This window comes from Thunnus maccoyii, chromosome 21, assembly GCF_910596095.1.
Source record: "Thunnus maccoyii chromosome 21, fThuMac1.1, whole genome shotgun sequence".
Taxonomy (NCBI): domain Eukaryota; kingdom Metazoa; phylum Chordata; class Actinopteri; order Scombriformes; family Scombridae; genus Thunnus; species Thunnus maccoyii.
In genome coordinates, this window is record NC_056553.1 from 15,208,118 (window position 1) to 15,231,563 (window position 23,446).

General features: G+C 40.1%; 1 protein-coding gene across 1 annotated transcript in view; it reads left to right on the forward strand.

Moving 5' to 3' along the window:
- Nucleotides 1-437: 437 nt before the first annotated feature.
- The window catches only part of pola1 (polymerase (DNA directed), alpha 1), a 57,873-nt gene continuing 34,864 nt past the window's right edge, over nt 438-23,446 (forward strand). Inside the window, exons 1-26 of the mRNA XM_042398593.1 lie at nt 438-590; nt 1,159-1,286; nt 1,932-2,028; nt 2,107-2,184; nt 2,302-2,417; nt 2,582-2,644; nt 3,021-3,122; nt 3,241-3,394; nt 3,502-3,664; nt 3,913-4,082; nt 4,190-4,302; nt 4,728-4,841; nt 4,938-5,012; nt 5,119-5,257; nt 5,502-5,656; nt 5,744-5,828; nt 6,093-6,154; nt 6,524-6,613; nt 7,205-7,321; nt 7,408-7,583; nt 7,778-7,907; nt 8,554-8,673; nt 8,782-8,872; nt 8,968-9,092; nt 9,253-9,402; nt 10,080-10,202. Of these exons, the coding sequence (XP_042254527.1) occupies nt 551-590; nt 1,159-1,286; nt 1,932-2,028; nt 2,107-2,184; nt 2,302-2,417; nt 2,582-2,644; nt 3,021-3,122; nt 3,241-3,394; nt 3,502-3,664; nt 3,913-4,082; nt 4,190-4,302; nt 4,728-4,841; nt 4,938-5,012; nt 5,119-5,257; nt 5,502-5,656; nt 5,744-5,828; nt 6,093-6,154; nt 6,524-6,613; nt 7,205-7,321; nt 7,408-7,583; nt 7,778-7,907; nt 8,554-8,673; nt 8,782-8,872; nt 8,968-9,092; nt 9,253-9,402; nt 10,080-10,202 (2,976 nt within the window). The 5' untranslated portion in view covers nt 438-550. The remainder of the gene's footprint in view (nt 591-1,158; nt 1,287-1,931; nt 2,029-2,106; nt 2,185-2,301; nt 2,418-2,581; nt 2,645-3,020; nt 3,123-3,240; nt 3,395-3,501; nt 3,665-3,912; nt 4,083-4,189; nt 4,303-4,727; nt 4,842-4,937; nt 5,013-5,118; nt 5,258-5,501; nt 5,657-5,743; nt 5,829-6,092; nt 6,155-6,523; nt 6,614-7,204; nt 7,322-7,407; nt 7,584-7,777; nt 7,908-8,553; nt 8,674-8,781; nt 8,873-8,967; nt 9,093-9,252; nt 9,403-10,079; nt 10,203-23,446) is intronic.

A 23,446-nucleotide genomic window follows, 5' to 3' on the forward strand; every position in this document is an offset into this window, starting at 1 on the left:
ATCAATGTGGAACCAGTTTACTGCATTATATTAGCATACCATATGTTTTTATAATGATAATAATAATAATACATTTTATTTATATAGCACCTTTCACACACCAATGCAGCTCAAAGTGCAGAACAAATTAAACAATTTAAACAACAGCTAGAATTTTAGAAAAATATTATTTTTATGTAAAATCTACACCTGAAAAGTAACTATAAAATTATAAAAGCACAATATTTCCCTCTGAAATGTAGAGCAGAAGTACAAAGTGGCATAAAATGGAAATACTCCACTAAAGTACAAGAAATTTGTACTTGAGTTAATGCACTAAGTTACTTTCCACCACTGTATATGTAAAGTACTTCAGAGTAAACAGAGGTTACGTTGAACAACGCTGCCGACGTGCGGACAGATCGGGAAACAGCGCGTCATTTCATTGGCTGTCAGAGTTGTGACATCACTTCCTGCATATGACTTTCCCCGGGAAGGTGATTTGGCGCGGACTGTCCTGTTGTTGTGTTTCTGTCAGGGAACAAACGATAAAGACAGAAAGTTAAAAGTTATGGCTCCGGTATCAAACCCAGACAAAGACATGGACGGCGGTGAGTTTGTGTTTTAGTCGTGTCGTTTGGTAGCTGACTTAAGCCGAAGAGCAAAAGTAAAGCGATAAGTGAAAGCTAGCTAACAGAGTAACGTTAGCTAGCGTGCACTATAATACTACAACTGAGAGCAGTTTTAAGCTATCATATGTGTCTGTAAGTGCGTCTACTAGCTAACAGTTTATCATGAGTCTAGCTTTAAAGCATGGGAGAGAAAAACACGTAAAGAGCAACTTAAACTGCGCTGCTATTGCTGTGTTTTTCCTCATTTGGTTTCGTAATTCTCCAACTTGCTTTCTTTCCCCATATAAGATATATTTATGAACTAATCTCCGTATCTATCAGAAATAATAAGTAACAAAACATCTCAAACTAGTTAAAAACGTCTTCATGTTCATATACAGAAGTAGCAGGTGAGAGGAAAAGTAGCAACGCACTGCGCCTGCGCTCCTCACAAGTCAGTGCAAACGTGACATTAGTGGATGTTTGCTGAAACAAACAGCTGTCACGTCCCACACCTGCTACTGCGTCGTCATGTGGATGTATATGTGTGTGTCTGTCTCTCTCTCAGATGATGGAGGGGATGCCTGTGGTCTGGCCAAGTCTCGCTCCAGACGGGAGAAGAGAGAGAAGGTGGGGAGGAAGTCTGCTCTGGAGCAGCTCAAGAAAGCCAAGAAGGGGGAGAAGATAAAATATGAGGTAAGATAGACTTAAATGTCACTTCTGTGCATGCATGTCTACATTTTGCCTTGCTTGACAATACAGATAACTGTACTATACCTCTCAGAGCATCATAACGTGATCTGTTAGGATCCACCTGCAAATTTGGGACTTTGGATCCACAAAGCAACTGCTCTACTCAACAAAATGTTCTTTAATTGCCACTGTGCTTGGAAGAAAGTTGTTGCAATAACATGAGTAGTGTATATTACAATTATATCAGACTTCATTGAACAACTGGACATCTCAAATGTTTTCCAGTAAGAAGGACAAGTTGAACTTTTATGAGATGTTCTCAGCAGGTAATAGTGCGTAAAGGTCTGATAATTATCCAGCAATGTAGAGCTGAATAATAATTAAATATTATCATTTATAGATGTTATGTTGTGATGATATGATATTGTGTTATGGTTTTGAGTCCAAGTAAATAGTATTTGAAAATGAAAAAAAGAAATTGTTACACGCGTGGTGAGTTTTGTCTTATGTGTAACAGGTTACAGTGGAGCACACTTCATTGATCAATATTGAAAAATAATATTCTTAATAATTAATTTTGTTATTCATTTTAATCATATCGTCCAGCTCTTCATAGGCGATGTTCAATCAATGTTTCATGCTTTCCAGGTGGAGGAGTTTACCAGTGTTTATGAGGAGGTGGATGAGGAGCAGTACTCGAAGATGGTGCGTGACAGACAAGAGGATGATTGGATTATCGATGATGGTGAGTTTCAGTCTCATGTGTCCACTGTAGCAGTGTGTGTGTGTAACAGGGAGGTCCTAATGTCTTTTGTTTTTTCAGATGGAACAGGATACGTGGAGGATGGACGAGAAATCTTTGACGATGATTTGGATGATGATGTAGTAGAAAAAAACAAAGGTAAACACCAATGCAGTATTGTGAGTGTGGGATGATGTCCAGTAAATGTTTTGTTTTGTTTTGTTTTTTTTGCAAGGATTGAACTTCTGTGTCAATAGTTTTAATTTGTGTTCGCAGGAAAAGCGGGAGCTAAGGGAAATGACTCGAAGAAAAATGTGAAAAAAGCTGTCGTAGCAAAGCCCAACAGCATTAAGAGCCTGTTCATGAACAGTAACGTCAAGAAGCCTGCTGAGGTGTGTTTTTGTTTGCATCATTGACCTGCTTATATTGCACATTTCACCAAGTGGGAAACAGAAATCAAAGCAGAACTTGAAACAACAGATGCTTAACACTTTTTCTCACTCTTGCTCCTTTTTTGCTTGTGCATTGACCAAAAATATAATTTTGTCTCTTGCAGAAAGACGTGGACCTGTCCAAAGACGACCTATTAGGAGATATCTTACAGGACCTGCACTCTGAGGTTGGTACCATACCATCAAGGCAACGCAGAACATAATTGAAGACAATTTAGTGTCAACTAATGCATTTGACTTTCTCTGTAGAGCCACAATAATAACAGTATTGAGCTAGCTGTTTCCCACAATTAACCAAATGGTTCCTGCACATTGACATTTACATTGAGGCTTTTAGCTGATGTGTAATGAGCGAGCAGAAAAGGACAAAGTGTTGATTCAATAATTAAACCTGTGAACATCCAGTTATGTCACATTCTATGATAGTTTTGGCTGATTTCTTACTCTGATAGAGATCTGTCCTTTCTTGTTTCTCCTCTCTTTATCCTTATCTGATATATTATCATATTTGCTTTTGAAATGCGTCTCGCTCTGTCCTCCCAGAAACCGAGTCTTCTGACTCCTCCACCAGTTGTCACTCTAAAGAAAAAGAAGTCTCTTGGATCACCCATGAATCCGTTCTCCATCAAACCTCAGATGCCAAAGGTAACTTGTCATCACAGTTTCCTACCATAATCTTGAATAATTGTTAAATTAAATGGGGCCAATTTAAGCATTTTGAAATAAATTATTTAAATACTGTCCTTCACTTCTGGGATACCAGGAGACACCCTCAGCTACGGGGTTAAAGGCTAAAGTGATCCGGCCGCCGCCTCCTGACCTGACCCCTAGGCCATCAGCCCGCCCTCCTCCCTCTACACCTGCTCTTCCTGTGGAGAAGGAGAGAACAAAAGCAGAGGAGATAGACGAAGAGGAAGGTAATAAAGACATAAACAATTCTGAAATTTGTGCTACCCGTTGCTCTATTCTCCCTTCTAGAAACACACAACTTTTATTTTAACTTTTGTGATAATGTGTTGCTCAGTGAACGATAATCTGGCGTTTGATGAGGTGGACTTCGACGAGCCGATGGAGGTCGGGCTTGAGGAGGAGAAGCCTGCAGTTAGAGAAGATGCTGAAGTTAAAGCAGCATCAGTGGCTGCAGTTAAAGTGGAGCCCAAATTGGAGCCTCAGGACCCTGTCCTCTTGTGAGTCTTTCATCTGCTCAAGTGTTTTATGCTACTTTTGGCTAAAATTTACATGCTCTATATAGGAGTAGCAGAGTGACTCTTATGTTTACACCGTCTTTTCCCTCAGAGAAGTACTTGTGTTTGAAGCAGCATTTCTCTTAATTAGTTATTGAATATAAACCAGTTGTGCTCTTGTGTTATAGCTTCACACTCTTTTTGTGATTTGAGAACATTTAGCGTTACTTTATGTCTCTGTCCTTTTCCAGATCCAGCAGGATCGGAAGCTCTTGGGGACAAGATGAGAGCGAAGTCAGTGAGGCTCCAGCAGATGTACAGGTCGACTCCGGCAAACTTCCGCTGGTGGAAGGGCCTGACGGGGAGCAGGTTTTCAGATTTTATTGGTTGGATGCGTTTGAAGACCCGTATAACCAACCAGGTAAGGCAGATTCACACCTGGAGTGGGAAATATATTCTTTATTTGATGTCATAACCTGTTCAGATTCGTAGAGCACTCCCTGAAGCTTTAACCTAACTTCGGCCTAGGTGTGGTGTACCTGTTTGGAAAGGTGTGGATCGAGTCAGCCGAGTCTCACGTCAGCTGCTGTGTTTCCGTCAAGAACATTGAGCGGACCATGTACTTCCTGCCTCGTGAATATGTAAGTTCCCTGCTCCTTCATATGCCACTTTAAGCATTAGAGATTGAGTTTCTATATTTAGTGCAGACTTTCTATTATGAGCATGTCTAATTGGGTAGGAACACTCGCCTACTTCAGCCTCAATTAAGGTTCTTGGTCAGTTATCATCAATTTTCCCACGTAAAATCTTAACAGTTTTATATTTGCTGGAATCTAAAGAGTAAGATTGTTATTCATTTGTGTAAGTCCATGCATTACCATTTAATTTACAGTACACAGTACATTCCCCCAGCCTTATCTATATAAATCTATTGATAATAAACTTTAGGACAGCTTTAATCTGCTTAGACTAGATGTGGCACCGCATTTCTACAAGTCATTTTACCTGTCTCCTCTACGTGATTGAGAAATCCTTTTCAAGTGTTTTACTGTTTTTCGATTAACAGAAAGTGAACCCCAAGACTGGGGAGGTGTCGGACACTCCTGTAGGAATGATGGATGTGTACCAGGAGTTCAATGAGCTCTCTGAGAAGTTCAAGATCATGAAGTTCAAGTCCAAGGTACCGACCCTAATTATGGATCGTAAAGCATATTGTAATTTTCTGGGAAGTGGAAAATCTTATAAGTTTGTGACTGGTTTGCTCTTCTCACTGCAGAAAGTGGAGAGGAACTATGCCTTTGAAATACCTGATGTGCCCAGTCAATGCGAGTACCTGGAAGTCAGATATTCTGTGAGTGAACACGCACATACACCCTTTCCAGATGGCTGGAAGAAATTATGAAATTATAGTTCTTTTTTTGATGAAAACATCTCTTTGGTAAATAATATTTTTGCAGGCTGAGTTCCCTGCGCTGCCTTCTGACCTTAAGGGGGCGACCTTTTCCCACATTTTTGGAACCAACACCTCCAGTCTGGAGCACTTCCTCCTCAGCAGGAAAATTAAAGGGCCATGCTGGCTGGACATCAAGACACCACGTAAGGAGGATATCTAGATTTTTTTTTTGAAGCTATGTTTGTATAATTCTGCATTTACTTTTACTATATTTTCATAGGAGCAATTCTGCTTATAAGAAGAACAGATTATTTCAGGCTGCCATACTGAGAAACATTTTCTCTGAATTAAAAAATAAAAAACCGAACTCATGTTTGAAATATTGGAGAAGATTCCTGACCTAAAGTACCCACTGTGTGCGTGTGTGTGTGTGTGTGTGTGTATTAGAGCTGATCAACCAGCCAGTCAGCTGGTGTAAGGTGGAGGCTATGGCCCTGAGGAGTGATCTGGTCACCGTGGTCAAAGACTTGTCACCTCCACCCATCACCGTCATGTCCATCAGCCTCAAGACTGTCCAGAACCCCAAGACGCATCAAAACGAGGTCAGAACACTGAGAGCTGCACAAGTGACCAAATGTACTACTTGACATTTTTAAGTATGTAAGCGAATCTTTGATTTTCCTCTGCAGATTGTTTCCCTGGCTGCACTTGTCCACTATCAGTTCCATATGGATAAAGCTCCACCTCAACCTCCCTACCAGAGTCATTTCTGCGGTGAGTTATTTCTGTATATGTCGTCGCATTTTGCATACATTCACTATAAATAAGATGTAAATATATGAGAATATATTCTATTCACACACATCAATATGTAAAGGACCTCAGTTTAACATTGAATAACCTTCAGCCATATTGCGGTTTTGCTGGATATTAGTCATATTTCTCAACACCTACTAACACCAGAAAAATAGACAGAATATTAAAGTCTGTAAAAATGGCAAATGTGTAGGAATATTTATTTTCTTTTTGTTTTTTCAGTGGTCAGTAAACCTACTGACTGTATCTTCCCGTACGACTTCAAAGATGTCGTGAAGAAGAGAGTGAGTAGGCCTCAGCTTGTTTCTACTCATTGTGTGTTCTTTTGTTGTTGTTGTTTTTGCACAGAAGCATGTCATCAACATTTGTTCTGATATTTTCAGAGAGATCAGTAATTAAGATATTTACAGAATTTTTATAAATGTTGAAGCGATAAGAAACTGTCAACCAGAGAAAGCAAATGACTATTATACATGTATAATGATACATTTTCATTTATTTTATTCCACAGTACTTTACAGATTGGTAGTTTGGGATTATTTATACAAATAGTAGATTTTATTAGTATTGATGCCGAGTATATTTCTGTAACATGACTTTTCTTCAGTGTATGTGACCAAAACATTGATGATGTGACTCCTTCCCTCTGTTAGAATGGAAGAGTGGAGATAGCTTCTACAGAGCGGACTTTGCTCGGCTTCTTCTTGGCTAAGATGCACAAGATTGATCCTGATGTGCTTGTGGTGAGTTTGAGTATTTTGGAGAATTATTTCACAACTTTTCACATATTGAAATAAAGCTAGTAGACTTTTTTTTCTCTCCATTGATGGTGGTGCATTTTTAATTAGAGCTGCAACAAATGATTATTTTTATTATCTGATGATTATTGATCGTCAGATAATTTCGTCGACTAATCATTGTGAAAATAGTGAAAATTGACAGTTATAATTTCTGGAAGCTCATGGTGACGTCTTCAAGTGTTTTGTTTTATCTGATCAACTGTCAAAAATATAAAGATATTTAGTTTACTATCATGTATGACACAGAAAAGCTTCCAATCCTCACATTTGAGGTTTGGTGTTTTTTGCTTTAAAAAAATGACTAAAATGATTATCCAATTATCAAAATATTTGCCAATCAATTTTCTGTTGCTCAACTAGATAATCAATCAACTAATTGTTGCAGCCTCTATTTTAAGTTACTTATAAATTGCCTGATTTTCTCCCAGCTTAATAGACTGTCTCAATGCTCAAAATATGAGCTTATAAGTCATTTATGTTTAATCAGGATAAAAACCATTAAATAAACCTCTTTGTCCTTGTCTGTTCCTTAAGGGTCACGACATCTTTGGTTTTGACCTGGAAGTGCTTCTCCAGCGCATCAATGTGTGCAAAGTTCCCCACTGGTCTAAGATGGGACGTCTCAGGAGGTCCAACATGCCCAAATTAGGGGTAAGAAGAACAAAAATCTCCTTAAGAAGAGAAGTTGTGGTTTTGCTGTACAATAGTGCTCATCACTAAAGATCATATGTTTGTAGGGTCGTAGTGCCTTTGCGGAGAAGAGCGCCACCTGTGGCCGTCTGGTGTGTGATGTCGAGATCTCAGCCAAGGAGCTGATTCGCTGCAAAAGTTACCATCTGACTGAACTGACTGCACAGGTGTTGAAGACAGAAAGAGTCACCATCCCTCAAGAAAATATCAAGAATCTATACAGGTGTGTCTATGTCTTTAATTTTTTTAATATGTGGTCTGTGGATTATTGTGTAATCAGGATAGTGTTTCTGGAAAGAGACGTGTGTTTATGCATACACGCACAGTTTTTGTGGGGGTTTTTTCTCTGTCACATACATCAGTGTGGAAAATAAATGTATGTGTATCCTAAAAAATGTTTGAATGTTTGTGTGTCAGCGACTCTCCTCACCTGCTCTACCTGTTGGAGTTGACATGGACAGACGCCAAGCTTATCCTCCAGATGATGTGTGAGCTCAACGTGCTGCCGCTGGCCCTGCAGATCACCAACATCGCTGGCAATGTCATGGTAACTCACCACACCTTTACACTGATTAATCCATCACAGCAACAAAAATACACGTTAAATGTTACAGCACAGCCATCGTCACTCATGTTGCTGAGCTGCAAATATAAATGCACGTAATAATTGAAATTATAATTGTTTGAAATGCATCTACCTGAACTGATTCGGGAATGGGCTCTGGAGAAGCTGACTCTGAAAATCATATTTTTTTTGCACTACTAATATTACTTGGAAAACTACAGACTATTTCAAAAACACATGACAAAAGCGCACAGGGATGGAAAATCGTTGAGGTTTTTAAATTCCAGCCTTTTACCTTTTCTCACTTGTTGTTCACTGAAAATTGAAGCCAGAAACAAAACAGTTTGCAGACAAAAGCAAGACTTTGTTCTCTGGTGAATGAAGAGAAAAATAAAGTGGGAAGAGACTTGCAGCTTTAAATCTTAAAAGTCTTTATCAAGGCTTAGAGCACAAGGTACAAACTAAAAGATGAAGATGACATTTTGCACTTTAGTTGGATTAGAACATAAAAATCCCGTCACCCCTGGGCCTTCTTTAAATCCTATGGTTCATGATGGTTTCCTTTTTGGTAACATTATTTCTCTTCTGCTTCCATCACTGATGTCTTTCTGCTGCTGCTTCTCTGCAGTCTCGTACTCTAATGGGCGGTCGCTCTGAGAGGAATGAGTTCCTGTTGCTTCACGCCTTCCATGACAAGAACTACATTGTCCCTGACAAACCCTCCTTCAAAAAGACCCAACTGGAGACGGTAAACACACACACGGCTTCCTCTTTTTTTCTTTTTTTTCTTTTTTTTTGTGATGTGCAGTCATGTCACAAATGTTTCCTGCTCTTTCTCTTTGTTGCTTTGTCCCAGGTTGAGGGAGAAGAAGATTTGGATGCAGGGAAAGGCAAGCGTAAGAAGAAGGCAGCCTATGCTGGAGGTCTGGTGCTGGATCCTAAAGTTGGTAAGTTGTGTTGTGAGTCTGAGGTTTTCTCTGTGTATCTTTATCTTCTTTCACATGTGTTCACGTTTCTATAACCTCCCTCCATCTCTCCGCAGGTTTCTACGACAAGTTCGTGCTGCTGCTCGACTTCAACAGCCTGTATCCGTCTATCATCCAAGAGTTCAACATCTGCTTCACCACCGTGCAGAGAGAGGCTCAAAACGCACGAAAGAAGAATGAGGTGTGTGGTGCATATGTTTACAACAAAATGATTCTTTAATAGAACATTTATTGGGTAACACTCACTCTCCTGGTACCCAGGTACAGAGGTGTGACGTAAACCCAAGTGGACTTTTTGTTTCCATAAAAAAAAGTTCCAACTCTTGTTTCCATGGTAACAGGATGATGAGTCAGAAGAGATTCCCGAGATTCCAGATTCCGACCTGGATATGGGGATCCTGCCCAAGGAAATCAGGAAGCTGGTGGAGAGACGTAGACAAGTCAAACAGCTGATGAAACAGCAAGACATCAACCCGGACCTCTACCTGCAGGTACGCAGACAAGCTCGCTGATACAGAAACACACATATATCCACAGCCACATTGTGACACATGCTGTACAAGTGTTTTTTAAAAAATATTTTAGTTAGTATACACTTGCCTTTTAGTTTGTATTGAATGGTTATCTCTCACTTTTTCCTCCTTGATCCCAAAAATGCATCATAACATTGAGTCTATTAATGATGAGGCAGCTTAAAGTGATGCTTCACCCCAAATCTTTTGAGTATTAAACACTCACCCCTGTAGACTTGAAAGGAGGCTGTGAAATGTTGGTAGCTTACTCATGTGACTGCGGTCAGTCTCACATAATTTTAGTCAGAATGGATTCCAGTGATGACAGGTTTTCACTGTGCAAATAAATATCTAAACATTCACAGATTAATCAATAAATATGGCCCTATATGGAACATGAGCATATCAGATCGACAGCAATTAGGCATCAGAAAGTTTATTATTTTGCCCCTCTGCTCTTAGCTAAGAGATAAAATCATGCAAAAAGCTGTTCAGCAGGTGCATCGGTGCAGTCTTACAGAAACATTTTCATCTGTCAGAGACTATACGTGATTTATCAGATCTACCTGACCCTGGCTTATTAGGGGGAATTTAAACTCTGAGACTGATAAAAGCTTTTATCTGTTTGGCCTTATTTGAGTCTGTTTGTTCCTCAGTATGATATCCGTCAGAAGGCTCTGAAGCTGACTGCTAACAGTATGTACGGCTGCCTGGGATTCAGCTACAGCCGCTTCTACGCCAAACCGCTGGCTGCCCTCGTCACACACAAGGGTAGAGAGGTGAGTCCAGTCCACATACTGTACACACATATTAATGACTCTGAAGCTTTTATGGATATCAGAAGGATTAGCTGTCACACTTTTTGATCCCAATATACTGAACTAAAAAGCGCTTATTGTCGGAAGGCTAAATCTGTAAAGACGCACACAGAGCAGGTAGGTAAGGCATGCAAAGACGGAAGTAAAACAGTTTTTCCCCACAGTCCTTTTGTGATTAATTTGTGTTACCTGTGCTGACAGAGACATACAGTACAAATACAAATGCTTCCATTTTCATCCACAAGAGGCCACTGCTACATCAAATTCCACATTTCACACCAGTCCTTCCTCTATCCTCTTTTCTTTCTCACTTTTTCTTCATCTCATGTCCCACATTTGTCACTCTTTCTTTTTGTAAATTAATTTCTCTCTCGCCCTGTACCCTCTCATACATACGATTATCCCTTCAAGTTCATTTTGTCCGAATAACCGTGCCGTTTTAGCGTCTGTGATATCAATAGCCTTGTGTAAGTATTTCCTAGTAACAAAATGCCAAAGGCGCACACATGAAACTCACACTCTCTTCATGTCAAGTGTGATTGTGTAATGACTTCTTTCAACACACACAAATGGAACAACATGGGCATGCACGCTCAATAAATTGGTGCAGAGAGGCATGTGTGCTGCGTGACATAAACGGCTAAATCTGGTATTGTAACCAAACACCACACACAGACTCTCTCCCACCATGTCAGTGGTAGTACTCATGTTCATTTAATGAGCTCTAACAGTACACATCCTCAGCAGAGACGTCGGGCTTTGCCTCAGGGGAGTCCTTCATTAAGATCCCCTTACACACGCATTGTGTTCCCTAATAGAGGGCAGGGCAGTAACTCAGTGTGCGTGTTTGTTATTTTGTCAGGCCGTTTGTGCCTCCAGTCATGCTCGTTGTTCAGCTGACAGAGCTACATTGTAAAAAGTGCACATTTGATTCGCTGGTACAGGTGGGTGTTTCTCTCCCTCCAGACTCGCTGCTTGTATCTTTGTCAGCAGCCGGAGGCGGATGGGTTAATTACATTTTACCTACTTGCTTTATTCAATACAGGAAGCCAAGAAGTAGGCTACATTTGCGTTGTGATATTTTGACATTGTTACATTTGTTGTGCAGGTGTGTTAAGCTGAATATTTAAAATGGTAAATTCAAGTCTTTATTCCGACTTTTAAGAGCTTTAAATAATCACCACTAAATGAAGTTTAGTCAACATCTGTTCACTGATTTTACATGTAGGTAGAGTTGTAAAAAAAAATTCTTATTACGTTTTTCTGTTTTTTGTAAACCATTAACAACTGTCCACCTACGCACACTGTTGTCTTTTCATCCCTGCGTCTATCAAAAATCCCCTTATATCTGAGGAATCCAACATATAGGAAGTCAGTAACTGCCCTCGCAGCATTCCCTCAGAAAACAAATTGAAACTGTCTTTTTAAAGCTTCAACAAAAAAATAAAAAAAACAAAATGTCTCGGATATCTCCTTGCAGCATAATCAAAATGTTAGTTGCCATATTATCACACTGTAGCTTTGCCTCATTATTTCCCTAACTGACAGCACTGTTTACATTATACACTGTTAAGCAAAGTACTCTGCTGCAGGGTGCACACAGAGCATCATCAGTGAGGGAAAGCAAGGAGACTATAAAATGTTTTTTTTTCTCTTTATATTTGCAGTTGTTTGGCCTCTAATAGGATTACACCGTATGACCCTTCAGCTTGAATCAGTCACTACACTGATTCAAGCTGTTGCATGTAGTAAAATGTAAAACAATTAATTACAAATGATAAAAAACAAATGATGAAACAAATGAATGAAGTGCATCTTGGATCTGACAAAAAAGATGCTCCTGATGCCTGGGTGAGTAGTCAGTGTCCAAAAAATCAAGGCACACTGCTTCATCAAGGTACAAAAGTGAAAAAGCCTTTATTATTGTGTCTACATAATAAAAACTAGACTAATGTATAGCAACAATCATCAAGCTTTATTAACACACGTGAGTCACATCAGGCTTCCTCATTACACCTGTACTCAATAAATTAACACTGTGTTGCAGATCATAATGAAGAAAATACATGAATAAAGACTGTGTCATAGATAAAAGTAGTGAATAAATGGTAAATACCAGATATACCATCCACCCCAAAAAAGTAAACAAACAAATGAATAAATGCAACAAAAAATATATACTATAAAATATCATATTTATAGTTATTTCTTTATTATTTTATATACAGTGGGGTCCAAAAGTCTGAGACCATTAGTCAAGATACTTGTATTTTGATTTGTATTCTAATGTAATACTATTTTTTTCATTACAAATGATTAAGGCTGGGTTTTAAAAATTGATTTGTAATTCAAATCGATCTTAATGTAAATTTTACAATATAGATTCATAAAATTCCAGATCGATCTTTTGATATATACCTTTTCCTGTGAATTGTAAATCTGAAATGAATCCAGACATCTGCCTGTAGGCTTGGCGGTGCCTTCAGTGGAGCGGCTCCTGCCATGAGATCTTGTTGCGCTGTTTACATTACAGTAGATATTTTTAAGCCACTTTATTTACACTGGCTGCCTTGTGGTTCGATTTTAAAGTCTAAAGCTGTTGTTTATACACTGCACTAAAGAAAGAACTTATCTGGTCATTCAATACTCACTGACTGTGGAGTTCATAGAGTTGCACTGTATCGTGTTGCCAACTGTCGTATGTTCATGTTAAATAAAAAATACATTAATGTAACTGCTGCGGGATCAATTCTTAATGTAAACATTATTATTTTTAATAATGCAACAGGTTGAGGGTTCCTTGTACAATTTACAGCATTAGTTCTCTGAGAATCTCTTTCATATCAAAGCAAAAGTGGTATTTTAACAAAATATCCCCAACCAAATCAATATCAAATCAGGACCTGTGAATTGGAATCAAATCGGTTTGGATTTACCGAATCGATACCCAGCTCTACAAATGATAATATCAGCTTAACAATTTAAATGAAAAGTAGAATTTTTGAAAAATGTACATGAATTTCAGAATATCTATATAGTATTTTCTATAGTAATATCTACAGTATTTGGTATGTACCCCTTTTGCGTTAATGACAGCATGCAATTGAACTGGCATGGACTCCACAAGTTTGTGCAAAACCTGATGACCCGCGTCATCCCAGCAGGATTTTACAATGTTCCAAAAAGCTTCTTGTGATGTCACAGAATACTCACAGAAAGTGCCCCCATAAATGTTCAGTGGGGTTGAGGTCAAGTGACTGTGGAGGGAAGTCTATGACAGTCAGGACTCCTTGGTCTTCTTTGGTCTTCAAGTAGTTCTTGCAAAGCTTTGAGATGTTTTTGGGGTCATTATCCTGCTGCAGTATTAATCCTTCTCCACAAACATACAAACCAGAGGGTATAGCATGTCTCTGAACAATGGAGTGGTACTTCTCCTTGATCAGGGTCTAGTCAGTTGGGTGCAGGTGTTCAACTCCAGAGTAGGCAAAACACCCCCAGACTGGAATATTCCCACCACCATGTTTCACTGTGGGTTTGACTCACTGCAGTATCATTCTTTCTCCTGTTCGTCCTCTTACATACACCCTTCTGTTACTGCCATAAATCTTGTTGAAAAGTTGGATTCATCAGTAAATAGGAATTTTTCCCAGTGATCCACTGTGAAATGCTGGTATTTCTCAGCCCACCCCAAGTGTTTGGCCTTGTTTCCCCTCCTGAAAAGTGGTTTAGACACTGCTACACGTCCTTTGAGACCACTACAAGACAGCCTTCTTTTGACAGTACTTGTGCTGATTGGAGTCTTGTGTTCTTTTATTAAGCAAATTCTATGTCTGTGATGAAGTTGCTTTGCTATCTCTCAGGAAACTAAGCTTGATGCATTGATCTTCTAGTGGTGTGGTCACTTTTGGTCTGCCTGATCGTGCTTTGGATAAAACTGATCCAGTTTCTGCAAAGCGTTCTAAGAGTTCCATGCACTGCCCTCGTAGAAACCTTTAGTCTAGCCATTGATGCTTAGAAAGCCCCTCTTTTCTTAGAATAACAATATGGCTTCTGACACTTTCACTTAGTTCCGATGCCAGGTTTCCCACTATCAAAATGCTTCTTAGTAAGCAATGATCTGCTGGAAACTTGAGGCACAGCCAGATTTATAACAGGTGAACACTGGCTGCAAGTAGAGTTACTTCAACAAGCCTCTGATGAATAGATCTAACCTACCTGAGCGTCATCTGAACACTTCAATGGAAGTGATTTAACTCAAGGAAATCTGACCTTTTTTTTTTACTAAGGACTTAAGTCGGTCAATGCCACAAATTTGCTTAAATTTTATTGCTGACCTAAAAATAGTGCAGAATATTAAATATTTCTTATTTATTTTACATGTCATAACTTCTTGTTCTTTTAAAATGTTTCTGAATTATCAAACTTTCTGATTATTTCCACGTTTACATTAGAATATTTACTTTTGGACCCCACTGTATATGTTTTTATTATTTAATTTTTAGCTTTTGGACCTTGATGAATCAGTGTGCCTTGACTCTTTGGAGAATTCATTCCTCTTTTTATGGACAGTCAATTATAAACGTTGCAGTTTGTATATACAAATGTGTACTTATCAAAATATCAATTATTTTGTTGACGTATATTCTCATAAAGCTATTCTTGAAGCCTGCTGAAGGCCTGCTTTGCCTCCTCCTGCTTTTCTCAGCCTTCTTAAGTTACCCAATGTGCTGGTTGGACAGTAAATAAATTGGATTGTGTTTTATTGGGACTTTACTGCATTAGTACATTGCATACAGCGCAGAGCGATATGACAGATTGAAGAGACGTACATCAAAAGGTCATCAGTCAGATCTGATCCCGCAGCGTGCTGAGTACATAGCATGGACCCAAACTCGCTGAGGTAGCAGGAGATCCCACTTCGCACGATGTTAGTGTTTTGTTTACTTTGTATCTATGATCCTAGACGCACATCTATTTATACTGTAGGTTGGGGAGAGCATGGCATCGTCGCAAGGGAGTCCCATCGTAAACATGACATGTTGAGGATAATTTCATGGTCTCTAAAATCTTTAATCTCCCATTTGTTAAAACAACTGTTCAAATTTTTAAATAAACATCAAGTTAATTATCTAATATATCTAAATATTTGTAGCCCAGTTGGTCAAACTAGTCTTTTACCCAACAAAATCAGTTACGCACTACTATTTAAAGCAGTATTCAGACATGATAGGTCATTCCAGCAAATTTAAATGTGAAAGGGCTGTAACGGCTTATGATCGTACCGAGAATCAAACCCCGTTCTGCAGTTACACGCAGCTCTGAGCTCATTTTGTGATTAGCTGGACTGACAAAACCAAAGTAAAGCCAGTTAATATAAAACCACAGGCAGCGCTCCCCGTGTATGAGCCATCACACTGGCCCGGGCAAAGCAGCGGAGGGAAATTTGTTTCGGGAACAAAATGAAGCGGTATTATTGAATTTATATGGAGCCCTAAAGTTAAATGACCGTAAGCCAAGTAGTTCTTGGTAGTTTCCGACTGCAGTGAGCCAGAAAGGCCAGCTGGCATTTATAGAAGGGTTTCTAGTGTATTTGTGGGTATTGCCGATTGCGCCCCCGCCCCCATTTTAATCGTCACATTTGCACTCTACTTTCATATCATGATTTAGGAGGCTTTTTATTTTTATAATTGTAACATGTACACCGACCACTACTCTGTCCGCAGTGTAAATCCGCTCACCCGCCCCTCGGCGCGTTCCCTTCATCTGTTTGGATGAGTGTCCGGGTGAATGTGCATGTGTTCTGTGTATTTATTGATTGGCTTAGCTCTCATCTTTCTCTCACTCTCGTTTTAAATTGAGGCCTAACCCCCCCCCCCCCTCTCCCCGCGGCAGGACGGGTCAGGCCGGGGGCCACAGTGGTTTCTCAGCCCAGGGAGGGTTCAGATGAGGGGGGCTTAGAAGGGGATGACAGACCCTTGGCTGTGGCTCTTCTGATCAGATTTGCCAAGTTAAGAGGGGAAAGCCCCCACTTAGCTCCCCTCCTGACTCTTGTGTGTCAGTGTCTTGAGTCTTATATCTATCTGCATGTATGCGTTCACGTCATGTGTCTGTATGTGTGCGTGTTAATACCCATCTGTGTGTGCACAAGTGCTACTGGCCGAACTCTGCCCTTTGTCGGGGGACCATTTGTTGTGGCCCTACTCTGTCCTGGTATGTGTGGGTATTAAGGGGGTGGGGGGTGATGGGTATTAAGAGGAAGGTGAAGGTTTAGGATTACACAGCCGAGGGTCCACCACAGATTGATGTCCCCCTCAACCCCTCAGCGTTATTTTGGGTTCTTTTGTATGTTCGCCAGAGAACAGTTGGGTGCAGAGAAACCGATATATGAAACACAGACATTGACAACATGTAGACAACAGCATGTTGTTATAATAGAACGATAAATGGATTTGTCATGCCAGGAAGACTTTTATTGTCCACCAGCCAGTGGCTGGTGGATCCCTGACTTCATCTGACAGTTTTACCTGAAAAACAAAGAGAAATAAAGAGATCACTTACAGGAAAAACTCTCCAGCATTTGGCTGGTTGCTGGTGTTAATTTCCTATCGTGGTGTTTATGTTACTGGTCATTGCCGATAGAGAAGTGTCTGAACAGTCAAGGGCACAAAAGCTGCTTTGTGTCGAGCGAGGTTCATCTTTATCTGTGGTGTCTTTAAATGTAAGTAAGCAGTTGTTTTCTTTTGGTTCATTAGTTTCTTAGACTTTTGGTCACTGGTTTTTTAAAAGAAACACATAAAACTTGTCTTGTCTCTGAGCACAAACTGAATATGTGTGTGTGTTTGCATGTCTATGTCCTCCTTAATCGAGTGATGTTAACAACACAGACTGTTGGAAGCCGCTGATTGTTGCGGAACGCAGATTGGTTCGACCTTTGACCCTCTTGCCAGCAAATCTGACAACCATTAGCAGGTGTGTGTGTCTCTGGATGGAGGATGACTCCTGAAAGCCATTCTGCTGTAATTGAGTCTCTGTCCTTGTGTTTAAAAACAGCCTGACAGGAGCTCGTAGTTGACATTATTGGATGGCATGCGGAGCGAAGGATAGAAGCAAGCTTGGGTAACAGAGCCGAGGGTGTGGAGAGGTCAGAGTTTGGTTTAGGTTAAACCTCTGTACGTACGTGTGTGAGGGTGTGTGTGTTTGTAATGAAGTCTAAGTAAATATTGTTGCCCCCGGTGTCCCTCGTTCAGGTTCTGTATCATTCCTCTCGTCTCAAGAATCACAAATCATTTCCCCGAATTAGACACAGGAATACCTAAACCTTCCCATCATGTCTCGTCTGTATGTGCGTCTGTCAGACTATGTGCTGTGATGGTGTGTGAGTAAATACTGCTGCCCCCATTTCTTTCATTCAGGGTCTCAATCACTGCTGCTGTCTCGGAATCACAGGGGTCGTTTTTACATTTCCCCGAATTAGATGTAAGAATACATAAGCCTGCCTGCACTGGTGTGAGTGACTGTGTGTGTCCGCACATGCATGTATGCATGCTTGTGTTTAGGGAAACAAGGGCCGTATGTTTCCATGGTCCTCTTGTCCCCTTAAAGAGCTGGCTTTACTCCTGATAGAAGTGGAATTAACAAATAGTCACATGGGAGCTGCGCTGCTATTTTGGCTGCATTAGCTCGTCTGTGAGGGCTGACGGTGGACAGGACACGATTTCAGAATCCAAACTGTGACTTTAGTAACATCTACTAATGAGGCCATGTGAGACCGGGTTAATGGCAGGGATTAGAATTGATAATGGATTGATCGGACATCTGGTGTCTTTATCAGGGTCACTGATGGAGTTGTAAATGAGAGGATAATTAGTAAATGGTTTTAACTGGTTTGGCAAGTAATGATACATATGTTCAGTTCCATTAAAACTTTTTTATTTAGAAACTTTCTTGATTTATGACCTAATAAACTTAATCTTCCAATCTTCTTTACTGCATAGTTGGGATGGTAAAACATCAGCAAAATGACATGTAGCCTAATGTACTTTTACATACCAGTTTCTCAATAATTTTGCAACTGATTAAGTGCTATATTGACTTTAGGATAGTTAGAAAGTTGTAAACAACATAACTTGAATGAATTGACTGTTAATGAAATAGAATAGACTGTAGGTGGCGTAAAATATAATCATGTAAATGATTGTGTGCAGATTAAAGCTGCAACTATTTGTCGATTACTTGAGGGATGAATCGCCTATATCAACTATTTTGGCAATTGATTGTTTTGAGTCATTCTTTAAGAAAAAATGCCAAAATTGTCTGGTTCCAGATTCTTAAATACAAATATTTTCCGGTTTAGTCTTCTAGCAAATATAAGTTGAATATCTTTGGGTTGTGGACAGTTCGTAGGGACAAAACAACATTTGAGGCCATCATCTTGGGCTTTGGGAAACAGTGATCAACATTTTTTCACCGTTTTCTGACACTATAGACCAAACAACAAATAGATTAATTGGGTAAATAATCGACAAATGAATTGATAATGAAAATAATTGTTAGTTGCAGCTCTAAAGCTGATGTTCGATGACAAAGGTCATTTCATCTTTACGAACCATGAGACGTCTGTTATGTTAAACGCCACATCTTAACGAGCCACACTGATGATCCACACATGAAACATTGCTTATTTGCCTGACAACATTTCAAAGATTCATTGGTGTCTACTTTGACCGCGCCAGAGGTAATTCACTGACACACCGGGATGTGTCCTTTCCAGCTATTAAAGTACCTCATTTTTAATTGACTGAACAGCGGGAGGATTGTTGTCATTGTCGAGTTATTTTCGATGAACGCCGGCGTTTGTGGTCTCAGCCGGTTGTATTAAATCAGACACAGCTTTACAACAGATTGACCCTCCCAGCAGCAGACATGAGAACACAGCTATGGCATCTGCCAGGACAGGTGTGTGTGTGTGTGTGTGTGTGTGTGTGTGTGTGCGTGTGCGCGTGCGTGCGTGCGTGTGTGTGTGTGTGTGCGCGTGCGTGCGTGTGTGCGTGTGTGTGTGCGCACATGCATTCTTGCATGCAAGTGAAATCATTTTAGTGAAAGAAGGATTTTCATTCTCAGTGGGTGTGTGTAGAGTTGTGTGTATATGAAAGCTCACACTAGCAGAAGAGAGACTATAAATCTTTTATGCATCTTTGTGTGTGAGATTGTGTTAGTGAAAGAGGGGGTCTTTTGTGTTTGTGCGCATATGTGCACGCATACACATGCGATTTGTGTATGTGTTGTACGTTCAACACCCCCCAGCTTTGACAGTGGTGTGTTCCTCCACAGGTGCTATTTCAGTCGGCCGACTGTCATCCCAAAATGCTTTTCAGCTGAGTGCTTTTCAAAACAATCGTCACTGGTGCCCCAGGCTCTTTTTACAAGGGCCCTCTGAGGTTTAACGTGCCGCCTCTGATCTGCTGATCAGCAGAGTGGTGTATGTGTGTGTGTGTGTGTGTGTGTAGAGGGGTTCAAAACAGGAGATTGAGGGGTCCTTTGAATCTATTATCCATTCATCACTCAACCAAGCAGGTCAATTAAGACCAATATTCTTATTTAAAATGACAACCTGGCAAAAGACAAAAGATGTTTTGGAGAAGCGGCTGGGGGAGTGGATTGAAATAAAGAATACATGAGAGCAACATGACAACAAGTCACACAAATCTCTAATAGATGGGGCCAACAAATAACTGAACAGCTGGGAGAAGGCGGATATCACAACAAGGCTGAGCCACTCATCAATTAGCATGACAGGGTGCAATAACGCACAGCTAATGGGTACAGCTCATGCGCAGGCACACAGGTGCACGTGCAAAAAAAATAAGACATTTTTAAAGGCATGAAATTAAAGGGAATTGCAAGCTGTGAAAAGTCAAGTCAGACAAGTGCTGATTTTACAGTGGAAAATTAGAACTGGGTATTAAAATGTGTAGATGGTATTATGTTAAATGGCTTTGTAAATGTGCTGAACCTTTTTCCCCAATTAACATCTATTCTGAAGATTTTGATCAATGTTTAATTTTTGGGTGTTTTTTTATTAATCTGTGGTCAACTGAACTAGTTGTTATTCATCATGGTTGGATCCTTTAGTCCTCCTGAGTCACTTCACAGCAGGCTTTAGTGTTACAGACTCCAGTAGCACCACTTTAACAAAACTACATCTTTTGCTAACGTCGGAAGGGGCAGGTGCTCTGAAGCCAGCGTCCTCAGGTCTCAAGGCAGGTTGTCAGGCTCATTTTATTTTTTTTAAAAACAGAAAATAGAACAGGAAACTGTCACCTGTATGCTGTGTAAGACTGATTTGAAATACTTTAGTACTCCACAGCACTCGCTTTTACTTTTATCAGGTCCAAAACTGTCTGGAACAAGTGCAGCTTCTGACTGCAGTTTCATAGAAACTGACATCTACAAATTGCAGTTTTTATTTTAAAAAATGCGGTCAGCACTTTTTAAACTTTAAACTGCAGTTTTAGCAGCAAGTGTTAATGTTATATAATTTGGAGGACATCCTGCACAGTTTGCATCTAATTCTGTGCCGATTTAAAGTATTAAAGTTAAACCTGAAGTTGATTTGGTCAAAATTGGTCAGTGTCATAGTCATAGTAACTCAAGAGTTAAGTAGTGTGTGGTTGGAGGATGAGCATCAGAGCAAACACCCTTCTGTTTTCATTCAAACTTGCCACTCATGGCTTTAAGTAGGTGCAGAGACTCCCAAATTCAGGTGTATTAATATGCACATTGTTTAAGCTTAAAGATGATGTTAAAGCTTTAAAGATAGTAGCAGTAGTTGGTGACAGCGAATGTGTGTGTGTGCATACAGTAGAGTAAATTCTGCTTTATGCATACATGCATATGACAAGGCATGCCTTCTTATTTGACATTTGAACTCCCTTGACCTCTCACAGCCGAAAGAATGCAAACCGACACCTGAACTCTCACCTATATTTTGGCCTGAAAGTGAAGGATGAGTTCGAATGGGGATTATGATGTGAAAAATTCAGAGTTTTCTATTCACAAAGCTCCCATCCTGATCCTTTAGTCTGCGGGAGCACTTGTCAGTGAGCTACTCAATTACTGTCCAGTCTAATTACACTGTATTAACACAGAGGAGCAGAGAAGTGAAAGAGGCAGGAACATAAGAAAATTGGGTGATGGTTTGCAGTCTGAGAAAAATGGGAAAAATAGTCATTTTCAGTTTTTCATTTTAACAGATGGTATACATTTACAGAGTAGAAAAAAAACAGGAAAAGTAAGACGAGCAGGGAAGATGAAAATGGAGAATTGACTTTGGGCTGGGCAAGATGACCAAAAAAAATCAAATCTAGATTCCGCCCCCAAGCGAGATGCTTCAACTAAGTAGAGCACGAACATTACAGCACCTTAATAATCTTAAAAATCATTTTCATAGAGCAGAGAAGTCCACACACTAATTAATCTGCTCCTTATGTTTGTGTTTTCAACAAGACTTCAGTCTAATATCGGCAAATCGCTGGCTAGCTAGCATTAGCTACCTGGCTACATGGCGGGGACTGACTGAATAAAGCAGAATCCGCACTCTTCTCCGTCGACGGCCGTGGTAACGAGATAGTTCCTCATGAACAAATACAAACCAAGAGCTGAGTTCAGTGTGCAGTCTTTCTTTTTTTTCCCCCTCTCATAGATGCACAGATAACTCTGAGATCCAGCTAGCCACCTTGAGTCTGGAGATACCTGGAATCACAACAGTCCTTTAAACTGTCCGCACCTGTAACCATTCACATCACAGTTTACACACTTTATGGGACTATCATGAGAATTACACACTATAAGAATAAGATTAGGTAACATGAGTCCTCTGTTGAGCTTTTTCAGTTGTTTGCCTCTGCCTGTATGAGTGGCATGCACGGTGGTGACTAGTGTAGTCATCAGAGAGAAGACATACACACCCTCTTGTACCCCCCGGGGCTATGTGTTTGCATTGGTCTATATAGTATGTGTGTGTCGGTATGCGCACGCACACACACACACACACACCATCAGTTGCACACATTCCAGCGTCATGGTCAAACGACTTGTCTTTCACACAGTTCATTCCTTAAAGCAGTCTGTCCTGCTGGAACTGACAGCATATGGAAAACCTGTCTAAATGAGTCCACACATCAATTACATCAACGCATTCTCACCTCGCTCGCCTCCTCCCCTCGCCTCACTTTGCTTTCTCTCTCCATCTCTGTCTTTCCCACATCTCTCTATTCATCACTTCTCTGCCCTTTCCTACCGGCTATTCTCTGCTCATTCCAGCCCTCACTTCTGTCTCTGTCCTCTTACGGCGCTTCTCTTTTGCTCTTTTATCACGGCAAACAGTGTTACAGGACAGTGACGTTGAGCTTATATACAGACTAGACTTTAAAGTTTTCTTTGTCAAGTCGACTGGGAACAACTTAACAAAACTGAGCTGGGGAGGGAGGTTTGTGATCTAATTGTGCCACCAATGACCTGTCGTATGCATATGCATCAATCCATAGCTTGAGTCACAGGAGCTGCAGTGTATCTTGGTTGTGTTCAGATTGAAAACAGCACTTCATGAAGTGTAAAGGGCTACACTGGTGTCCACATGTTGCTTAGGGTACCAGTGAGAGGTTGAAATACGATCCAGAAAGGCCGTTTGAATAATAAATCTACGGGCATGGATGCTCATCAGACGCCAAAACACTGCACAGCAGTTATGTAGTGCAACTTTCAAAAGTTATGACAATGATTTTATCTTCTGTTGCAACGATTGCTTGTAGAATTATCTTTTGCATGTTATGAGGTAATCTTACAGGAATGTATGTATTTGATTGGCCAACACAGTGTCGTATTGCATTGGGGAGGCAAAAGTTGCATTTTTTTTTTTTTTTTTTTTTTTTGGTTGAACGTCAGAAACCCGAGAAAAGCAGCAAATTACATTTGTGAGACTTGAGTCCGCAAAAGTTTTTATGCTTGGAAAAATGACTCAAATGATTAATTTATTACCAAAATAGTATTTTCTGTCGATCAACTAATCCAACCAGCAGTTGTTTAGAGACAGAGGAACATCCTGTTCACTATCTGTGCCCACATTTTCCCACCATGACATTTACTGCATATTTGTGACCTTTATGTTCGCAGCCTGCGTCTATAGTCATTCTTAGATGTAATAATTG